Raw genomic sequence first — 23,335 nt, 5'->3', positions numbered from 1 at the left:
TCTTCTTATGAGTGTTGATGAAGTAAATTAATACAAAAGGTAACATATTTGCACATGAGAAAAGGTATACTTTTAAATAGTAATGATAAAGAATCAGGATGAATTGACATACATTATTACATCATATCTCTTTTTAATTTAATTCACAATAACATTCATGTCACACCATATGACAAATTTAGTTTCTAAGACGGTAAACTAGTGAATAAATGTAAAATTCAGGGAAAAATCTACAAGACACATACATATTTGGAAATATAAGAGTTGATAGAATATAACCCAGTGATTTCCATGACTTACATTTGAGATTTTTTTTTTAGCCAAATATGTCAACCCCCCATATACAGAAGTTACATCAGCTGTGCATGTCCTAAAAACGTGGTTTCTGAAGACCTGAATCTCTGCTTTCTTGTCAGACCTGAAATACCTAACATTTTCTACGTTTTCTGCTTAATGTCTTTGTATGTAATGATATAGAACACTGGAAACATGCATGAAATCTTGTGGAAACGTGTCCATGTTCCTCTGTGCTGAAGCTATCCCAAGTGCTTCTCCTTCTGGGTACATAGTGTTGGGCACCATGGATACCACCATGAACAGTGTGTTCTTTAACCAGAGAGCTAATTTAGGACTCATCTTCCTAATGTACTTCATGTCAGACTTGTATGGTAGAGAGATTAATGTCTACTAAATGCTAAGCCAAATGTAGTGAAGATGTACTCATTCTGAGTGTGAGGAGGCAGGAGGTACACGTTGAAAAGATTGTAAATATCTCCAGCACAGAATATACTAAAATCTCAAACTTTTGTTTTCACAGCTGCTACAGTCAGTGAGCACTTACTGACTGTCACTGTTGGAAAGGCATAATGTTGGGGTTAACAGTGAGGTTGGAGAAATGTGTGAGCGTTGTGTGAACAAGCTTTAAATGACCTGATTCAGGGTCATGGGAAGGTCTGAGTGTGGCGCTGGTGGGTGATGTCACATGCGTTATCTTGAATGCTTTGCTGAAGTTTCTGGCAAAGACCAGAGAGAGAACTACATCTATAATTAAACTACATTAGCTATAGGGTTAAGGTTAGGGTTGAGTACATTAACTATAGGGTTAAGGTTAGGGTTGAGTACATTAGCTATAGGGTTATGGTTAGGGTTGAGTACATTAGCTGTAGGGTTATGGTTAGGGTTGAGTACATTAGCCATTGGGGTAAGCATAGGGTTCATTCTCATCTACTGTACAGGAGATGCTGTGATCTGTGAAATACTCACACAGACAAAAGGTGTGAACTGATTCCATAAGGAAATGCTGCCCTGAATCTAATTATCAGGTCTGCTGTGCAGAGTTAGATCCACCATACTGAGAATTTGATGGCAGTTCTACCTTGAAACCCATTGTTTTAATATATGGTTAACACTTTTCTCAATATAATCATTAGCTGGTTAAAATTCTGAAGAGAGAAACTGATTGATGTGCCTTGTGACTGTACCCTCCATGTTGCAAGAGTATGAAACTATGCAAGCATCTCAGGGTCAGGGCTAGGGCTAGGGTCAGGGTCAGGGTTAGGATTAGGGCTAGGGTCAGTGTCAGGGCTAAGGTCAGGGCTAGGGTCAGGTTTAGGGCTAGGGTCAGGGTTTAGGGTTAGGGTCAGGGCTAGGGTCAGGGTTAGGGTTAACCTAACCCTATGAAACAAATGACTTGTGTGTGCTCGGTCTCTGTTGAATAAGATTTGGTGATCAGTGCAGCGTGGTCATTGGGCAGATTTAAAATGTGCTGCTAAATGTTCCTCTCATGAAAACATCTGTATGAGATCGACTTGCAGGCTTTGTTAATGCTGCTGTGATGCGTTGGCACCACACCACAGCAAACACAACTCCAGTCAGTCACCCAGACGAGATGATCTCCTTATGACTCATAAGCTTGGAGTGAAATGGGTTAGCAGTTTATCATTGGACAGCTGATGAAGTGCCATCAACAGACTTTAGTAAACAGAATTATTTTTGCTGCAGAATTATCAAGTAGGGCTGGACAATAACTCAATATCAATATATATCGTGATTTTTCAATAACATAAGTGATATGATTTTCAAACACATTTTCAATATTTCGATAAACAGGGTGCCGCCGTTAGTTTATTGCATTCAGTGACTGATGACGTCCACCACGTTCACACAGCCTATGCTCAGAAACAGCAGCCTGTGCTCAGAAACAGCAGGCTGTACTCAGAAACTACAGCCTGTGCTCAGAAACAGCAGCCTGTGCTCAGCTACAGCATCCTGTGCTAGTATTGTTTGGCTCCAACATGACACGTACTAGCTGCAAAATGAGCACCGCTGACCGCAAAACAAGCGTGACTGAACGAGCTTCGCCAAGCGATAATAAAGCAGACGAAATAGTTAATAAAGGGGAAACACTCTGGTGTGGAAGTGGTTCAGCTATTGTAGATATTTAATATTGACAAAGCCCACCAGTTTTTTTATTTGATGGTAATGTTGTTCAGATATGAAGGCTGAATACAAATAAAAGGTTGACTGATTTATTTGTACTATTGTATGTTTTATAGGAGGAGGTTTCATATATTTGACATTAATTTTTCAGACATTTGTATGTACAGACATCTGTTATGGACATTCCTGGCAATTTTTTGTGGCTTTTATATTCATGTCGATATCGGAATTATATCGTATTGACCAAAATTAATACATCGTGATATAGATTTTGCCCATATTGTCCAGCTCTAGCATTAATACTGTATTCAACCTCAAAGTGAAACATCAATATTTAATCCAGTTATGAAAGCCAAATGTTTATTGTCCTTTAATAGAGCAGTGAACAAGGACCGTTTGGGTAGGGGGTGTGAACTGGCAGAAGTGAAGGAGGTGAAGGGGAGGGGCTATGTTTGGGTGCTAGGAGACACACTGTGTGTGTTGGGTTGTATGTTAAGGGGGAAGGCTGTGTGTGTTGGGCTGTATGTTGAGGGGGCAGGCTGTGCGTGTTGGGCTGTATGTTGAGGGGGCAGGCTGTGTGAGTGTTGGGCTTTTAGCCTTTGGGGCAGTGTATTTGGGTGTTGGGCTATAAGCTGAGAGGGGCAGTCTGTGTTTAGATGTTGGGCTGTATGGACGTATGAGGGCTGTGTGGCAATGTGTGCTATGTGGAGTTGTATGTATTTAAATATTGGGTTGTATTCGGGGGTATACCGTATATGTGTTTGTTTTGGTTGTATGAAGAATTGAGGGCCGGAGAGATTCATAAATTAAACAGTTAAACATATTTTATGTCAGTCTGATTATCCATTTTACTCTGAAACATTCAGCAAGTGAACTGCTAATTTAGTCTGAGGAAATTACTGGAGGAAATTTACTGGAGGCAAATGTCTGTGCTAAATATGACTGACAAAGTTTAGAGTTGTTTTTGAAGTTTTACACAACTAATCTTTCAATTGCTTATATTAACAATGTGAGTTAGTGAATAATATTAGTCTTCTGTGGGGAGGGTGGGGGAGATGGAGGGGTGATGAAGTGACGGAGTTCCACTGCAGTGGGGGTGGGGGGTGGGGGTTGGGGCAGCAGCTGTTTCCCTCTGATCCCTGCTGGGGGGCAGGAAGGGAAATTCCCCACAGAGCTCACACTCAATAATTGATTTTCAATTATTCTCTCAAACCTTCTTGTATAGAGGAAAGGACTTCCTGAAATAACTACCCATAACACAACCCCAGAACAGATATTACTTAAATGAAGCTTATATAGATTTAAAGTGATTTATTTTATCTTTAACTGAAGGATAAATCTAGGATAAAACAGAAAGATCCAGGACAAATTTGAAGGATCTAGGATGAAACTGGCAACCACATTTTGGCTGTTTAGCTAATACCCAAATGTCAATACATGTGTTTCAGCAGAATGAAGGTCATTCAGACCTTTGTGTCTTTAACACGACGTCATTATGCACAACTGTCTGGCTCAGTCTAGCAACACTGATTCAAAGGGGACAAAAGTATAAAACTGCTTGTCATAAGCAAATCAATGAAAGTCAAAATACGTTTGCAAATGACCATGTCCAAGGATTCATGAAGGTACAGTAATAATTGAACCTTGTGGGACACTGAATTTGTATGGAGTCAAATTAGGGTCTTTAATGGTGACGAAAAAAAATAATATCGCAAATATAAGATTAGCATTTTGCATTTTACGTTCCTAATTTGTTTCTGCAATACTTTCCCTCTTTTGCGTTTCTTTCTTTTCTTTGCGTTTCACATTTTATGTTGCTGCTTTTTTTTTGCAATACTTTCTCCCTTTTGCGTTTCTTTCTTTTGTTTGCGCGTCACTGCTTTTCTTTGCGTCTCGCATTTTACGTTCATAATTTTTTTTTGCGCTTCTCTCTTTTCTTTGCTCCGGTTTTACCCTCTGTGTGGGGGCCGGGAAAGAGGCGTGGCCAAGAGCAAAAGGCGTGCTGTGAACGTTCAGCGTCATCAGTTGAACCGTCACACAGCGGCAATTTGGTTACTGGTATCATGGCAGACGGTCGCCCAGCTGGACCACAGGTATATGCGTGCAGACATAGACATCAGGTGCTAAAGCACCACCAACTCTGCCCTTTATCAACGAAAGTGCCCTTTTAAAACCTCGTTTAAAATAATATATATTATTATTATTATTAACATTTTACTGAGGTCGGTTTGAAATGATCTTTTAAAAACCTGAGCGAATAAAAACAATGCCCTGAAATGCGCCACCACCTCACACACACCTGACCTCTCTCTTCAGATGCGCTGCAGCTGCAGTTCAGTTCAGCGAGTGGAAGGAAGCTGAACTGACGCTGAACGTTCACAGCACGCCTTTCGCTCTTGGCCACGCCTCTTTCCCGGCCCCCACACAGAAGGTAAAACCGGAGCAAAGAAAAGAGAGAAGCGCAAAAAAAAATTATGAACGTAAAATGCGAGACGCAAAGAAAAGCAGTGACGCGCAAACAAAAGAAAGAAACGCAAAAGGGAGAAAGTATTGCAAAAAAAAGCAGCAACATAAAATGTGAAACGCAAAGAAAAGAAAGAAACGCAAAAGAGGGAAAGTATTGCAGAAACAAATTAGGAACGTAAAATGCAAAATGCTAATCTTATATTTGCGATATTATTTTTGTTGAGGAGTTGTTGAGGAGAAGTTGGAACAGAGAAGTGTGATTAAAGAGACGTCAGAGAAACATCACTTCTTTCAAACCTTTGTGGAATGTTGCGCTGATGATTACATCTGGGCTTTGATGTTTAGATCTGTGCTATGTGTGGAAATTTGGTGTAATTACAGATTTACATTTCCTGTACAAATCGATCAGTGAAATGTTTTAAATCTCGTTATGTTCAGTTTTGTCTGTGTATCGTTTTGTTCCTTCAAGCTTCCATTTTTATTTTCACCTCACTGTAGAAATGTTTGCAGTCAGTATGAAAAACACACCCAGATGCATTGTGGTCTTTTGCTATTTTTACGCACTGTATTCCAGTAATAGAGTGAGAAGGGGAGAGGAAGAAAGGAAAGAAAAGAGCCATTGCTGTGAGAATTTCTGTGCGTGTCCCAGAAGCTCATCATTAGCTTTTAAATGACACACATTTGTTTTGCGGTAGTAGATGACAGAATAGCAGCATGTGAACACTGTGTTTCTGTGTTTCTACACTTGCAGCCATAGTGACGCTCCAGTGCCGTCTTGGTTTCTCTCCTGACCTGAGATATTCTGCTTGGGCTTCCAGACCGAGTCATGGACAGTTAGACCACCTCCTGTAGGTGTAGATTTATCTCCATGTAGGTGTCTTATTCAGATGCTTCCTGGGTTTACCATATTCTCCCAGTCACTGAATATGTACTACATACAGTATGTACTACATGCAGTATGTACTAAAGGGCTCACTGACTCACATCTGCAGTTGCATGAGCTGCATTAATGTGTTGCCGTGTGCTTGAGAATAAGAGGGTGGGGTGTCGGTTCTGAGGGTGGCTGTCGGTGCTGTGGGTGGGGTGGTGGTGCTGTGGGTGGGGTGATGGTGCTGTAGGTGGGGTGGTGGTGCTGTGGGTGGGGTGTCTGTGCTGTAGGTGGGGTGGTGCTGTGGGTGGGGTGTCGGTGGGACAGCACTAAGGGGAGGAGCCCTGACATCATTTTAGCCACTGATGACTCCTGGTGAATGGGCTAGAGCTTGTTGCCACGGATACCAGTTTTCTATCTCTGGGCGTCTACGGTGGTCTGTCGCTCTAATCTGTTTACCGTCCTGCAATCTTTCAAGTCCTTCTCTTTCCCTCTCTCTCTCCTTCTCTTTCCCTCCATCTCTCCTTCTTTTTCCCTCTCCTTCTCTTTCCCTCTCTCTGTCTCCTTCTCTTTCCCTCTCTCTGTCTCCTTCTCTTTTTCTCTCTCCTTTTCTTTTTCTCTCTCCTTCTCTTTTCTCTCTCTCCTTCTCTTTCTCTCTCCTTCCTTTTCTCTTTATTCTCTTTTTCATTCCTCACTCCACCCCTGTATTCCTCTTTTTATCCTCTTTTTCTGCAAGTTGCAAACCACATAAGCAGTTATGTTGACTTACAAATAGATTATTGAACTACTAAATGTATTTTGAGGCAAGTACTTAATTTGAGCATGTAGTATTTAGGGTGTTAATTGGTGTATGTAACCTTCCCATATCTGTAAACGGGGTTATCCGATGTACTGGCTGAACAACCACGATTGTGTCAATTTAATTTTCAATATTCACTTGACTTTTGGGGTTATATCGTTCTGTCCTGTAGGTGCTTGGTTCTGTAGGTGTTTGGTTCTGTAGGTGAATGTTTTGTAGGTGCTTGGTTCTGTGGGTGTTTGGTTCTGTAGGTGTTTGGTTCTGTAGGTGGGGCTGTTTCCTTAACATCCTCTCCACTCCATTTGAGTACATGATCCTGACCACCATCATTGCTAACTGCATTGTGCTGGCGCTGGAGCAGCACCTTCCTGGAGAAGACAAGACACCCATGTCAAAAAGACTGGTGAGAAACACACACACAATCATCATCATCATCACACACATGCACACACACCATCATCATCATCAACATCAAACATTCAGAACATTTACACACCTGTTAGCTGATGGATAATTACATGTGTTTGCATTAAGTCCTTGTCCTCAGCTGAACTACCTTCATCTGAACTGGCGTCTCATTCAGCCGGAGTGTGAGAGTGTGTCTAAAATACTTCTGATTCATTTTTTAACTGAATGGTTGTGGAGTGGCCCTCTTCCCACACACATATCTGCAAGGTTATAACTCTGGAAGCTGTTTTATCTTTAACACAGCACAGGCTCCCTGTCTGATAGCACTCAAACTGTCTCACTCCCTGTCTGATAGCACTCATACAGTCTCACTCCCTGTCTGATAGCACTCATACAGTCTCACTCCCTGTCTGATAGCACTTGTACCGTCTCACTCCTTGTCTGATACAGCACTCATACCGTCTCACTCCATGTCTGATAGCACTCGTACCGTCTCACTCCCTGTCTGATACAGCACTCACACCGTCTCACTCCCTGTCTGTCTGCTGCTCGGTGCCTCACAAACGGTGCCTCACAAACAAAAAGGATGGGTTAAAATTATGCTGTGTGTGTGGGTGTGTCCGTGTATTATGCAAAGGTCTTTGGCCACCATTAGATTTGTTGTTTAAGCAGAGGTATAATGATCATATATTATTATTTCTCAGTTTCTCTTTTAAAACACAAACTAAAAACGCAAGAAATATGTACGCAAATAAAGAAAACATTTTGATTTTTGAGATCAAAATGTCTTCTGTAGGTAAAGTCAGTATCTTGAGAATCCGTGTAAATCCGTGTATCATTCGTTCATTTGATATTCAACTGAAAATCAAAATCGGAAAATCAAAAAACTATTCATTATTTTGTTTTTCGTTTTGAATATAAAAACAAAAAAACAAACCAGGCTTGTATTTTTCAGTTTTTTATTTGATGATCCAAACAAAAATAGCTAAATTAAAAATCGGATTCGGAGCCGAACTTGATTTTGATTTTTTAACTCGACCCATTTGTGTGCCCCGGAAGTTGTTTATTCTTCGTGGTCTTCGTTTGACTGCGGTAAAGTTGGTTTCACGTTCGCATATTCGGAATTCTTTCTTCAATAATAAGTGCCAAAATGTGCAAATTCTCATTTCTGGCAAACAAAATAAATACCTACAACTTTGTTTACGCCAGGAATATACATATTTTAAGTTGAAGACAAACATTTTACTTAAAATGTACTATTGTGACCGCTACAACATCTAAGGCACCGTCTACAATATTACATTAACACGGTTAACACGGACGCAAGTGGCGGTAGTAAAGGTCCCAGAGCACTGCACACTGTTTTTTTTTTCTTCAATAATTTCAATATCTTTTCAATGGTCCATCATAAGACCACCAAACAAGTTGTATTACACAAAGTATATAGTTGTTATTTAGTATTACAACTTGTAATACAACGGGCAGTCATGGCCTGATTGTAGGGAACTGGTCTTGTGACCGGAGGGTCATGGGTTTGATTCCCAGGCTTGAGGCCATGACTGAGGTGCCCTTGAGCAAGGCACCTAACCCCAACTGCTTCCCGGGCGCCGGGCTAGGGCTGCCCACCACTCTGGGCACGTGTGCACCACAGCCCCCTAGTAATCACTAGTGTGTGTGTGTTCTAACTGCACAGATGGGTAAAAACTGTGGAGGACAAATTTCGATCGCGGTGAAAAAAAAAATCACAATTGACAGAATATGGCACATTTATATGGGTATTTCTACCTTGCACCAATTTGTGGAGGTCAGTTTTTGTCTAATTATGTCAATAGCTTTTAAATGGTGCATCATAAGATCATAAAACAAGCTATTATATATTATTCGCAATCCTAAGCAACAACCTATAAGTCAGATATGGGTATTTCTACCTCTTACCTAATAGTGGTGGTGAGTTTTTATCTTTTAATTTCAATAGCTTTTAAACGGTCCATCAGAACAGCACCAAACAAGTTGTATTACATTAAGCCCATGATGACCAGCAACCTACAACTCAGATATGAGTATTTCTACCTCTTACCTAATAGTGGTGGTGAGTTTTTATCTATTTATTTCAATAGCTTTTCATAATATTCTTATTTTATGAACAGCACCTGTAATAAGAGTTGTAGGTTGTTGTTTAGGATGCACTTAATATATAACTACTTGTTTTTCTTCCCCATGACTGTGTAGCATACATAACTAGACTGAGAGACCAGTTTTAGTTCATAATAATAATAATAATAATAATAATAATTTTCACAATATTCAAATTTTCTTAAATATATCAGTCGGCGTGCAACGAATGAGTATAATATACAAGTTTCACCTTTTGAATGGAATTACTGAAATAAATAATATACCAATATCTGTGTAACGTGGTGGGTTGGACACAATCGCGATAAAGGGCTGGCACATACTTTAACGGAGCTAGTCTTCTAAGTAGGTTGACCAGAGTTTCTGAAAAGGAGGACACCTTTTGTGCTGGGTGGGGGTCATCGGTGTATCAGTGAATGATTTAGGTGGATGGTGTGTGTGTGTCGAACGTTTTTTCTCTTTAACTCCTCCGTAAACGTACACTTTCGTTTAATCGCCGTAGAACCGGTGGACACACGTGCTTTCGCTTGTAAACACTTTTGCACTGTACATGTATTCTGTTTGAGGCAGTCGAACAAAATCCCGGACGATTTTGAAATTCCCCCCGGACATTTTTTAGGTCTCAAAAGTAGGACATGTCCAGGAAAAAGAGGACATCTGGTCACCCTACCTCTAAGTGAACCGCGCCCACACAGGTTGAGTGCGCGACTTACGAGGCATACCGAGAACACACTTCACAGAAACACTCACGAAGGAATATAAAGGACCACAGCGATTATGAAAGGAAAACACGTTTATATAAGTATGAATGCTGAAGTAATACAAGGCACAGAAAACACGGCAGAGACTAAAGTAAACGAGCACTACAAAACACAACAACAAATTAACACCGGACCATCATCACTGGATACCCATTTGCTGCAATGTGCACGAAATCTCTGCATGCGTCTGACCACCTTCAAATAAATATTTAATTAAAGTAGTATGTGGTTCCAGTCCGGTCATGTTGTCTATACCAATATAGACCACTCCCGCACAAACGAAGCCCACAAAGAATAAACATATCAGTAACTTCCGGGGCACACAAATGGGTCAAGTTAAGAAATCTAAATCAAATTCGGCTCCGAATCCGATTTTTAATTTAGCTATTTTTGTTTGGATCATCAAATAAAAAACTGAAAAATACAAGTGTTCTGCCCTCATTAAAGAGTTCCCCTTCCTTAATTAGACAGACAGATGACTCCTACAACGCACCAGTTAGATTTGGAGAATTTATTCAAACCAACAGAGTGCAAAGGGGTAAACTAAAATAAAGAAGCAAAATAAGACACACAGTCAGCAAAAAATATGTACTTATTACCATATCTAGTACATCTACTTCAAGCATAAAGCCTAGAACTAGCCTAACAAGATACTAACTAGCTTAACATATGAAATAGCGAGATGCTAAATGATCAACAACGGTTACATCAATGAAATTACAAACTGTGCAGAAATATACACATCATATCCATGAAAATACTGACAGACGATGCTTCTACAAGTGATTTCACACGACGATGAGCGCAAATATGTAAGCTGTTAAATCTTCCGTGTTCAAAACTGGTCTGACAAACAAAACAAAACTAACGGTCACATTCTATATACGTCACAGGCTTACCGTAAATCTCAAACGCCACCTAGTGGCAAGAAAGGTAAATAACACATAGAATACTTTTACAATGAACCCAGTCCAGAACACTCCCCGCCTGGTATCTAAAAAGATGCCACCTTATTCCAGGTGAATTTAGGTACTACAAACACTAATCAGTCTCTGGGGAGAGGAGTAGGACGACCTCAGAGACTGGCCACAGAAAGGTCTGGCTTGACCCGTCCCTTAAAGTCTTGACCTCCACCTTCCTTACCCTCCCGTCCGCGCTGGGGAAAGTCTCGATGATGATGCCCATGGGCCAGTCGTTTCTCTGCAACTGGTCATTTTTCAAGAGGATAACATCCCCTTCTTTCAAATTGCATGTCTCCTTTCTCCACTTCCTGCGTCTCTGCGGGCTCTGCTTGGGAATGTCTATTCCTCCCCTAATGCATTCCAAAGTCTCCGCGAAGGCATCTTGTTGGACCGCCCGTATTATGATGTTTCTCGCTTCCTCCAAGTCTTCTGTAGGATTGGGCCCTTCATGCATGTGCCAACCCTTGCAGCTGCTCCCCTGTGTGAAGGAGAGGGCGACATGCACAAGTTTAGCAACTGCTCGATTGAGTGACCGCCAGCTGGAGAACCTCTCAAAACGTGTAGGGCCGAGTTGCTTAGTGGTAACCCTGTTGAAATGACAAGTGATCTGCGGGCGGATGTCAGAGTCAGAGTTAGGGTCGACCAAGTCAAAGGAACTAGACGTTGGTTCAACTTCATTAGCTGTCAACAGTAGGGTTGTCCCGATCCGATATTTGGATCGGATCGGCCGCCGATATTAGCAAAAAATGCGTATCGGTATCGGATCGGCAGACACGAGAAAATGCCGATCCAGACTCCCGATCCAGTTTTTTTAAGTCCGATCCCGGTTTTCCTGCGCACCCATTTAGATAATCCATTCCAGTTTTTGCTAGTGAGAGTAAAATCCGGTCCGCATTTTCCAGCACACCTTCAGCACACGAGCGTAGTTTCTGCCCCAATTTAGCTCCGTGGCATCTCGGACCGCCGTGTAAATTTGAAGTTATCGGTCAGTTGTGTGGGATTATTTTACCTTAAAGGATGACAAAGACGAAGAGGTAGAGTGCAACATATGCCACAGTAAAGTCAAGTGTTGTGGTAAAGCTGTAAGAACTTTTAATACCACCAATCTAATCAAGCATTTAGCGAAATACCACCATAAACAACATGACGAGTTTCTAATGAAAACCGAAGACAAAAAGAAAGGTCCTACACAACTAACACTGGCAGAAACGTTTGAATTGAAGGGAGTGTATAGATGGGGATGGAGCAGCAAAGTGTGGAGTAGAAGGCATTTTGCTTTTAATTAGTTTACGATATGTGCACGGATTTTTTTTAAGCTTTGGTTTACACTTGTTCAAGAGCACTGATGGATGTTAATGTTAATGTTAATGTTAATAATAGACTATTTTCCACTCAGGTTGTGTGTTTTTTTTTAAATATAATTTACAATATTATTTGCACTTGTGGCTTTTTAATCCTTGGTTTACTGATGCTATTTCTGTTTGTTATTTAATATTTTGTCTATTTTGAGTTTATTAATTGCTAAATAAACAGGTCAGTTTCTCCTTACCAACCATTGTGTATTATTCAAACACACCTAATTCAGCTGGCTACTTGTTATCAAGAGTAAAACGCTTTTCAACATGAGTTTCACAACAAAGTAAGTTGGCTAAATAACTTTAAACTTTAATACATGCTCGGATAGGCCGGTATCGGTATCGGCCGATATCGGTATCGGATCGGAAGTGCAAATAAATATCGGTATCGGATCGGAAGTTCAAAAAGCTGGATCGGGACATCCCTAGTCAACAGGAATGGTGGTCCGCGTAGCCATGTGGTGTGAGTTAGACTGCCTGCAGGGACTGCTCGTGAGCCGTGGTCAGCAGGGTTTTGGCCGGAGGGCACGTACTTCCATTGATTAGGGCTTGTTGACCTCCTAATTCGCTGCACCCTATTGCTCACATAAACATGGAATCGTCTTGATTCATTGTGGATGTAGCCTAGGACCACTTTACTATCCGTGTAAAAGGTCACAGCATTGAAGATGGTGTCCATCTCATCTACAAGTGTGTCTGCAATCTCTACAGCCAGGACCGCAGCACACAGCTCGAGCCTTGGGACTGTGGTTTCTGGACGTGGAGCGAGCTTGGCCTTGCCAAACACGAACCCAACTTCCACATCGCCACTCGTATTGGCTGTCCTCACATAAGCAACAGCAGCTATAGCAGTGGTGGAAGCATCACAGAATACACACAGGGCCTTATTACTTACTTGGCGGAGAGAGATGGAGGTGTATTGACGCGGGATCTTGAGCTGTTCAAGTTCCTTCAGAGAGTCCCTCCACAGTTTCCATTCCCTGTACCTTTCCTCAGGAAGAGGGGCATCCCAGTCGCATGACTCGGTGGTAAGCCCTCTCAGTATGGATCTTCCTCGAATGCTCACAGGAGCAGCAAAACCTAATGGGTCGAACAGACTGTTTACTGTCGACAGGACCCCACGTCTTGTGTATGGCTTTTCTCCATCAGCAACGCGGAAGGTGAACACATCATCTGAAACATCCCAGCTCACCCCTAAACTTCTCTGCATGGGAAAGGGATCTATGCTAAGATCCAGGTCTTTCACCCCTTTAGCCAGGTCGTCAGAAGGGAAAGCTCTCATCACACCCACCCTGTTAGATAAGATCCTGTGAAGCCGGAGGTTGGAGATAGCCAACATGGATTGAGTATTGTGAAGAAGAGTGATGGCCTCCTCTTCTGAAGAGACAGACAGGAGGCCATCATCAACGTAGAAATTCCTCTCAACGAATAGCCTAGCCTCTTTTCCATACTCCCTCTCTCCTTCTGCAGCAGCTCTTCAGAGCCCATATGCGGCTACAGACCGTGACGGGCTATTTCCAAAGACATGTGCACGTATCCTGTACTCAATGACATCATCATCCAGGTCATTATTACGATGCCAGAGGAAGCGCAGAAAATTCCGATGGTCCTCACGTACTACAAAGCAATGGAACATCTGCTGGATGTCAGTGGTTACTGCTACTGGCTCCCTCCTAAACCGTAGCAATACCCCGAGCAAACTGTTGTTCATGTTTGGGCCCGTAAGAAGGACATCATTGAGGGACACCCCTTGGTATTGCGCGCTGGAGTCGAATACCACCCTCACCTGCCCAGGCTTCTGAGGATGATATACTCCAAAGAACGGTAGATACCAGCACTCCTCATCTGGTGGGGAAGGTGGTGCTACTTCAGCATGACCATTCTCAAAGAGCTTGCTCATGAACTCAATGAAATGCTCTCTCTTTTCTGAGTGTTTCCTTAGCGTCCTGGTAACTGCAGCAAGACGAGTCCTTGCCTGCTCACAGTTGTTTGGCAGACGCTGGCGTGGGCTCCGGAAGGGGAGAGGAGCCTCCCAGCTGTTGTCATCACCCTGTTTTCAGTTCCTTCTCCATAATTGTCAGGAAGGCAATATCTTCCATAGATGGGGCCGTCTTCTCATCATCTCTTGTGTGACAGAAAATGAACTTCCCCATGAGTCGGGTTTTGTCATTTGGCAGGGACGGTTGATTGGAGAATGAAGGATCCTGAAACTGGCCAATGAGATTGAGCTTCTCCTTGATTTCGATCTTGTTGGGGCAGGGACAAAGGACACTGGGACGCCCATTCTCAAGAACATAAGTTCTGTAGGCATTCACAGGCGAGGGTGCGTGCGCGCCGTTAATACACACATCCCCTACTATCACCCAGCCGAGGGCTAATTGCTGGGCAAAGGGAGCATCTGGGGGGCCATTGCACTGTTCAAGAACCTTGTGCACCTGGATCATCCTCTTCCTAAAAGGAGTAAGATCTCGGCCTCCGGATCAAGAGGAGGTATTTTTGAGGTGAGGGACTTCAGGTGTGAATGGTGCATCACAGCAGCTGGCGTAGGTATCTCTGCCCTATTGTCAGGCAGTTGATCACACTCAATGAGTGTAGGTAGAGCTAGACTGTTTTTTTCATCAGCCGACTGCACGATGAACCCCCTGGCTCTGCGGCCGGCAGCCTCTGACACACCTGCACAGGTTTTGAGTGTGTAAGGAGAAGTGTCGTTGGCTATGTTGAACATCTCAAAGAATGATGACCTGGCTAGTGACCTATTACTCTGGTCGTCCAGGATGGCATATGCTCTCCTTTTCTCCTCAGGTCGGTCTTTAGGATATACGTAGACCAGACTGACTTAGTAATTGCGCTGTCTCCACAGACCTCTGTGCAGATTGAGGTAGTGACTGAAGCGGAAGAAAGTCCTTCTTCCTCCCCGCCATGCTCTTCTGAGGAGCCGCTAGCAGGCTTTGTCGACCATGGTGCAGGACCGGCATGAAGGGCTGTGATGTGCTTGTCACTGTTGCATTCAGAGCACTGGATGATGTCCTTGCAGTCCTTAGCTTGGTGAGAGGTTGAAGAACAACAACGGAAGCAAATACTATTTTCTCTAAGGAAGGCCTTACGCTCGTCCAGCAGTTTTGCTCTAAAGGCCCTACACTTAGATAGGGGGTGGGGCTTTTTATGTATGGGACACTCTTTATCAAAGTTGCCTGAACCCTTAGTCTCGCTCTCCTTGGGGTGATTGGCCACCTCTATTTTATGCACAGCTACGGATTTAGCTGACCTAGGTGAGTATTTCTCCCCTCTAGGTGGCGTATTGTGGGGCACTGCTGCAGCAAAGCTCGGATCGTTCCTCATCCTTGCTTCTGAACGAATGAAGTCGGCAAACACAGAAAAGGGTGGGAAGATGGCGTGGTGTTTTTCTTTATACTTAGTACCGTGCACCATCCACTTCTCCTGCAGGTTAAACGGCAATTTTTCCAAGATAGGGTTAATGCCTCGCGCAGTGTCCAGGTAAGCTAAGGCAGGCAGGAACCCATCCTCTTTGGTTGCCTGTATCTCCAGGAGAAGGTCGCCTAGCTCTCGTAGTTGCTTGGGTTCTTTATTGGAGAACTTAGGGAATTGTTCAAGCTTGTGGAAGAGAGCCGCCTCCATGGCCTCTGGTGATCCATAAACCTCCTCTAATCTCTGCCAGACCATACTGAGGGCCTGACTTGGGTCATTGATACGAACTGACCTCAATCTCCTAGCGTGATCCGTCGACTCTGGACCAAGCCATTTAATCAGAAGGTCAAGCTCCTCACTAGGTTTCAGACCCAGATCTTCAACGGCGTTAGAGAAGTTGGACCTCCAAGCCCAGTAATTTTCGGGTTTGTCATTGAACTTTGTGAGTCCAGCTGTGAGTAGCTCACGGCGAGCTAAGAACCTTCCCAGCACTGATGCATCAGCACTGGGTTCTCCTTTCCGTGGATAACTATAATCCCCTGTATCTTGCCTGGGCGTCCATCGGTTCCTTGGTTCAGATGCTGGGTGTGGTGCAACATGACCTCCTTCACTTCTCGGTGTGAATTGCACTGGCGGCCGCCTTGAATGAGCAGCTGTTACCGTTGGCATTGTGGCTTTTACGGACAGACGTTGTGTCTCACTTAGGCTTAGTAGCTTGTGATGTCTCTTGAAATCATCACCAGAGTTGAGGTTAGCAGCTGCTGAGGAAGTTAAGGCAGCCTTTACATCCTGCTCTGGGTCATCAGTGCTCGCATCGGATTTAATATAAGCACACTGTTCTTGAACATATTTCTTTGTTCTCTCAACTGAATGACAGAGTGACCCTTGGTCGACATTATAAACCCTAGTGAGCTCCCCCATAGCAGCCAAATCCACTGCCGATTCAAAAACATTAGCTTCGGCACAAGCAGCATCAGCCTCCTTCTCTTGCTGTATAGCCTCCAATGTGGCACCGAGACGCGTCTCCTCTACTTTCAGTTGAGCCTTTTTAAATTTAATATCAATTTCCCTCTGCGCATGTAATGCCCTTGCCCGTGCGGCTTCAGCTTTAGCTCGTGCTTCTATTGCAGCAAAGCTAGTTGCAGATCTTACAGAGTGCTTTGATGATTTTGTTATATTTGATGAATGAGAACACTCTGATCTCGTTTCATACTTCTTTTCCCCTGTTGCTGACATCTTGACACTAGTAGATGTAGAACAGGCAGGATATCTTACTCACTGTTGTAGAAATCACAGAGGAGTCCGTCTTTTACTCTTCTGCCCTCATTAAAGAGTTCCCCTTCCTTAATTAGACAGACAGATGACTCCTACAACGCACCAGTTGGATTTGGAGAATTTATTCAAACCAACAGAGTGCAAAGGGGTAAACTAAAATAAAGAAGCAAAATAAGACACACAATCAGCAAAAATATGTACTTATTACCATATCTAGTACATCTACTTCAAGCATAAAGCCTAGAACTAGCCTAACAAGATACTAACTAGCTTAACATATGAAATAGCGAGATGCTAAATGATCAACAACGGTTACATCAATGAAATTACAAACTGTGCAGAAATATACACATCTTATGTTTATACATAAACATATCCATGAAAATACTGACAGACGATGCTTCTACAAGTGATTTCACACGACGATGAGCGCAAATATGTAAGCTGTTAAATCTTCCGTGTTCAAAACTGGTCTGACAAACAAAACAAAACTAACGGTCACATTCTATATACGTCACAGGCTTACCGTAAATCTCAAACGCCACCTAGTGGCAAGAAAGGTAAATAACACATAGAATACTTTTACAATGAACCCAGTCCAGAACAACAAGCCTGGTTTGTTTTTTTGTTTTCATTTTCAAAACGAAAAACAAAATAATGAATTGTTTTTTTGATTTTCCGATTTTGATTTTCAGTTGAATATCAAATGAACGAATGATACACGGATTGGCTCCGAATCCGATTTTTAATTTAGCTATTTTTGTTTGGATCATCAAATAAAAAACTGAAAAATACAAGCCTTGTTTTTTTTTTGTTTTTATATTCAAAACAAAAAACAAAATAATGAATAGTTTTTTTATTTTCCGATTTTGATTTTCAGTTGAATATCAAATGAACGAATGATACACGGATTCTTGAGCTCTTTTGGTGAGATGGTCCTAAAGTGTTCTGAAGTAATCTGGCTCCAGTCAGGTTTAAGAGAGCAAGGTTTCTTTTGGTCAGTTGTAAGCAGAGGTCACACAGTAGCCTATAAAAGCTGTTTTTTCTGACTTTTTCTGTTTTTTTAACACCATACAAATTTATAAAAATTAACTTTTTCTGGTTGTATTCTAAAAAAGAGACTGAGAAATAATTATATATGGTTATTATACCATCTCGAAAACAACAAATCTAATGGTGGCTAAGACAGTAGCACAGTTCTCTCTCTCTCTCTTTCTTTCTCTCTCTCTCTCTCTCTCTCTCTGTGTGTTGAGGGGAAAGTATATTACAGCTGACATATCAGATCAGTAACGATAAAAAATATCAGATCAGTAACAGGCAGTTTCAGATCATTAGAGAAACTAACCACATCGGATGTTTGTTTGTGTGGACAGTTTTTCCATGATTACATGATTATATTTAATTCCCCCTTTATAAGTGCCTCTCTGGTGTCCTGACGGTGTGCTCCTCTCTTCCGGCAGGAGAAGACCGAGCCCTGCTTCATTGGGATGTTTTGTTTTGAAGCTGCCATAAAGATTGTGGCATTGGGCTTTGTGTTCCATAAAGGATCATACCTCAGAAACGGCTGGAACGTCATGGACTTCATTGTTGTGCTTAGTGGGTGAGTATGATGGGGTGAGTGGGTGAGTATGATGGGGTGAGTGGGTGAGTTTGATGGGGTGAGTAGGTGAATATGATGGGGTGAGTGGGTGAGTTTGAGGGTTGGGTATGATGGGGTGAGTATGAGGGGAGTGTGGGTGATAATTGTATCTGTTAATTAAACATGCTTTCTCAAAAAATATATTTAGAAGTACAAAAACCACACATACAGACACATTGACTGTGTTGCACATTAATTATTCATTTCTCTCCAAGTGGTAAGTACAAAGAAAGATGGCATTCTGAAGAATTTCCATGGTTCCAGTTTGCTTTCATTATTGATGAGCACTGCTCTTCTTTAGCATTGTGAGGGTTTGATGGGACAGAGAGAGGTGGGTGGTGGATCCACACCCCTCTATCTGACCCACACCCACACCCCTCTATCTGACCCACACCCACACCCCTCTATCTGACCCACACCCACACCCTTCTATCTGACCCACACCCCTCTAACTGATCCACACCCACACCCCTATAACTGACCCACACCCACACCCCTATAACTGACCCAGTACAGTACATGAAGTGTACTACAGTAGCCTGAATTAGAGAGGATTTACATCACTGTTTACACCAATACCCAAATCCATATGAAGGAATCATACGTAATCAAACATATAAACATAAATCAAATGGTATTGTCTTGTTTGATTGCAAAATGTTCCCACTTTGCCTGAAGTGAGCTGTATGATCGGATTCATGCATGGTGAAGCTATGCCCGTCCTGTGATGGTGTAATTTCCTGCTTAATACAGGGGCTTGTTAGCCTTCTCATTGGGTTTCAGAAGAAGATGAATTTGCCCTGTCATTGGCCCTAGTTCATTGGCCTTCTGCATGACATGTGGATTCAGATATCAGTATAGTGAAGCAGAATCCACTCCTCAATACAGGCCCACCCTAACCCCAACCCCTGACCCCTGACCCTTAACCCTATACATCTGGGATTCACATATGAGGAGCTCCTCCTTGGTCTTCATACGTCTGGCATCCGTTATCTTTGTCTTCTTTGTCTATAATACTTTAACTGTAACGTTGACTTTAATGGACTTTCTGGAGGAGCTTTATTGTGTTTTGTGAGTTAATATCATTGAACTTGTGCAGCTGCATCTTTGTCATGTTGGTCCAGGACATAGACACAGGTGTGTCGGTCCAGGACGTAGACACAGGTGTGTGGGTCCAGGACATAGACACAGGTGTGTAGGTCCAGGACATAGACACAGGTGTGTGGGTCCAGGACGTAGACACAGGTGTGTCGGTCCAGGACGTAGACACAGGTGTGTGGGTCCAGGACGTAGACACAGGTGTTTACTTTTGCGTGTTTCACTGTGGTCTGGTTTGTTGAGCTCTCCAGTGTGTGCTCACACTAACCATCTACCATATGTTTCATTTTGACACATCTAATGTTTTGCATGTTCCTGATTGGTTAATTTTTTTACTGTCTCATGATTTACTAGCAATATCACTAGAGCTACTATCACTAGAGCTACTATGAATAGATTGACTAGCTCTAGGACTAGATTGATTAGATTGACTAGCTCTAGGATTAGATTGACTAGTCATAATGCAGGTACTGCAGACTGTAGTGACAGTGTGCAATAGGGACAATATAAAGCCAGAAGATTCATATTCATGAACTGATTTGCAGACATCATGCAGACATGATTGTGTATGTAGTGTAGTACAGTGCAGTCTACGAACTGAGCTGTGATCCTGCTGCCATTCTGACTCTGAGAACGTTGTTTGTTTTTGCTCCATTAATGGTTCTTCGGTATTGGTTATCTCTCATTTATCCTGGTGCACATCCTCAGCAGTGTGTGTGTACATGAAGTACAGATTAGCTCAGTGTGGTGTCTGGGTGGAGGTGGTGGTGGTGTGGGTGGACTGCTAGTCTTGTCTTAAAGCCTGTTATCAGCTACCCCAGGACTCATTTAAATGCAAATGCAGTGTTGGTGTTCTTAGGCTCAGCTATAAGGCCACAGTCTTTAAAGGAAGACAAAGTCCTCGTCCCTGCTGGGGTTAATAGGCACTGCTGTCTGCTCCTCACCCAGGCCGTTCATTAGCAGACACCATCCCTTCACGCTGCACTCAGAACAGGCTACTGCAGCCATTTAACCATCCACTATTAACATACAGGTCATGAGGCATAACATGGTTAAAATAAAGGAGGAAGGCAGTGGCAGTGTCCTGCTGCGTGGCTGATCTGTGCAGGGTTGCTGGCTGGATCTTGGTGCTTGGGGAGTAACTGGTGAATGTGGCTCCCGGAGGCTGCCGCACTACTGAGGTATCAACACTCTGACAGAACAGACAGTCATGATCCCTCCACAGACCCACAGTTGTGACGGGACCTTACTCTCCTGCTATTTTTAATCAACGCAGTGCTCAGAGGGACAGCACTCTAATGGGGGGGTGCATCTCTGCTCTGAGCTTCTCCACAGCCTGCTGTCGATGTGGGAGGTCCTGACAGACCAATAATGAGGCAAAGTAGAAAAACAGGAGAGCAGAAAGACAGATAGGAGAGCAGTCCAACAGGTAGGGGAACAGTGCAACATGCACACTGCTTGAAGAGCTGGAGCTAGAGTGGACAGCAAAAGATGCAACTTTGCTGTAGTTTCTCTATAATTAAGTGTGTGTGTATGTGTGTGTGTGTGTGTGCATATGTGCGTGTGTGTGTGTCTGTGCCTGTGAGCATGTGTGTGTGTGCGTGTGTGTGTGTGTGCCTGTGTGCATATGTGTGTGTGTGTGTGTGTGTGTGTGTGTGTGTGTGTGTGTGTGTGTGTGTGTGTGTGTGTGTGCATGCGTTTGATGCATTAATTACAGTGTCTGTTTGTGACAAAATGTAGTGTAAACTACTAGCAATGATGGTGTGTGTGATGGTGAGTGTGATGGTGTGTGTGATGTTTGTGTGTATGATGGTGTGCATGTTTGTGTGTACATAGCAATGATGGTGTGTGTGTTTTTGTCCATGTTTCATCAAGACAGCAACCTGTGGAATTAATATTCATTAACCCTGTAGAATTATGTCCCGGGGTAAGAGTTGTGTGTTTGTGGTCATTTCCCGGGGTAAGGGGTGTGTGTTTGTGGTCATGTCCCGGGGTAAGGTGTGTGTGTTTGTGCTCATGTACCGGTGTAAGGGGTGTGTGTTTGTGGTCATGTGACGGGGTAAGGGATGTGTGTGTTTGTGGTCATGTCACGGGGTAGGGGATGTGTGTGTTTGTGGTCATGTCACGGGGTAAGGGATGTGTGTGTTTGTGGTCATGTCACGGGGTAAGGGATGTGTGTGTTTGTGGTCATGTCCCGGGGTAAGAGATGTGTGTTTGTGCTCATGTCCCAGGGTAAGGGGTGTGTGTGTTTGTGGTCATGTCACGGGGTAAGGGATGTGTATGTTTGTGGTCATGTCCAGGGGTAAGGGGTGTGTGTTTGTGCTCATGTCCCAGGGTAAGGTGTGTGTGTACATGTCTGTGTGTCTGTATGTGTGTGTTGTGTTCCTGTTGCTTTACTACTGGAGGGTAAAGCAGGAGGACAATTTCAAGGTTGTGCTCCAGAACAAAACAGACAGTTTCCATGGAAACGCATTATTGGGTTGTTCTTCTCTTCTCTTCTCCCTCACTCTCTCTCTCCCTCCCTCTCTCCCCCTCTCTCTATCTCTCTGTCTCTCTCTCTCTCCCTCCCTCTGTCTCTCTCCCGCCCTCCATCCAACCTTCTCTCTCTCTCCCTCTCGCCTGATGATAAACCATGCCCAGGTTTGCATCAAAAATGGGTTTAGTTGGTGCTGAAGAATTTACGATAAACTGTATTGCCAAAAGTATTCACTCACCTTCCTTGACTCACATATGAGCTTAAGTGACATCCCATTCCTAATCCATTGGGTTCAATACGAGTTGCTACGTGGCCTACCACTTCGCTCCCAAACACTTCCATTTTCTTATAATACAGCTGACAGTTGCCTGTGGAATATGTAGGAGCGAGGAAATTTCACAAGTCGATTTGGTGCACAGGTGGGATCCTATCACAGTTCCACACTGGAATTCACTGAGCTGGAATTCACTTTGTAATGTTTGTCTGCATGCCTAGGGGCTTAATTTTATACACCTGATTCCAATATTTTGGATGGGTGAGCAAATACTTTTGGCAATATAGTGTACTTGTGAGCTGGAGCTGGTTATGACACAGGCCTGGTGTGTGTGGTGTCAGTGTGGTGTGTCTCTGTCAGAGAGGCTCATTTCTACCTCATTTTTCTCTAGTCAATATTAATCATTGATGTATTTATGCAACTCTATGAGACTCAATAAAGGCCCATTGACATGAAATCTGTTTTGGCAGCGGTGGGCTGGATCGGCAGGTTTCACTGAATGTGGTTTATCCTCCATTTTGTTTTTGAAAGGTTCTTGTAACTGTTATCCAGTTCTCTCCTGTGAACACGATTCTTTTACAGTTAAACTACATGAATTAAGTCATAATTATTTTTTTTACATGCTTTTGAGCAGTAACATGGATTGTCTGGATTTTGATTCATTGCTGTTTGGTTTTATATGGTTGTAGGGGTTTCACCTACTAATCCTTTAAAGTAGATATAATTTGTTTTATCTTAATTATTAATCAGTCTCATTAATTTAGAATCAGTCTCATATTCTAATTATACCAGAACCACAAGTTTAGTTATCAACTAAAGATAATTAATGGTTTGGTATCTGAAAGATTTAACTATGAATTCTTTGGGAGGTTTTGGCAACAACCACTTTTGAATGACATCAACACAGACAATTTGGTGAAAATAAATGATACATTTATTTAAAACTAACTATTCTA

General features: G+C 42.8%; 1 protein-coding gene across 6 annotated transcripts in view; it reads left to right on the top strand.

Annotated features, from left to right (window-relative positions):
* Positions 1-23,335, top strand: part of cacna1ea (calcium channel, voltage-dependent, R type, alpha 1E subunit a) — a 269,169-nt gene that overhangs the window by 31,295 nt on the left and 214,539 nt on the right. For 4 of the 6 annotated variants that reach the window (XM_076985535.1, XM_076985537.1, XM_076985534.1 and 1 more), the window contains 2 exons: positions 6,870-6,975; positions 18,353-18,492. The exons of 1 other annotated variant lie outside the window; for it this stretch is intronic. In XM_076985535.1, coding sequence (XP_076841650.1) covers positions 6,870-6,975; positions 18,353-18,492 — 246 coding nt within the window. The remainder of the gene's footprint in view (positions 1-6,869; positions 6,976-18,352; positions 18,493-23,335) is intronic. One more of the 6 variants, XM_076985539.1, reaches the window with a different exon arrangement.

This window comes from Brachyhypopomus gauderio, unplaced genomic scaffold, assembly GCF_052324685.1.
Source record: "Brachyhypopomus gauderio isolate BG-103 unplaced genomic scaffold, BGAUD_0.2 sc40, whole genome shotgun sequence".
Classification (NCBI taxonomy): Eukaryota; Metazoa; Chordata; class Actinopteri; order Gymnotiformes; family Hypopomidae; genus Brachyhypopomus; species Brachyhypopomus gauderio.
The sequence above is the reverse complement of the archived record's forward strand: the minus strand, read 5'-3'. Positions and strand labels throughout refer to the sequence as shown.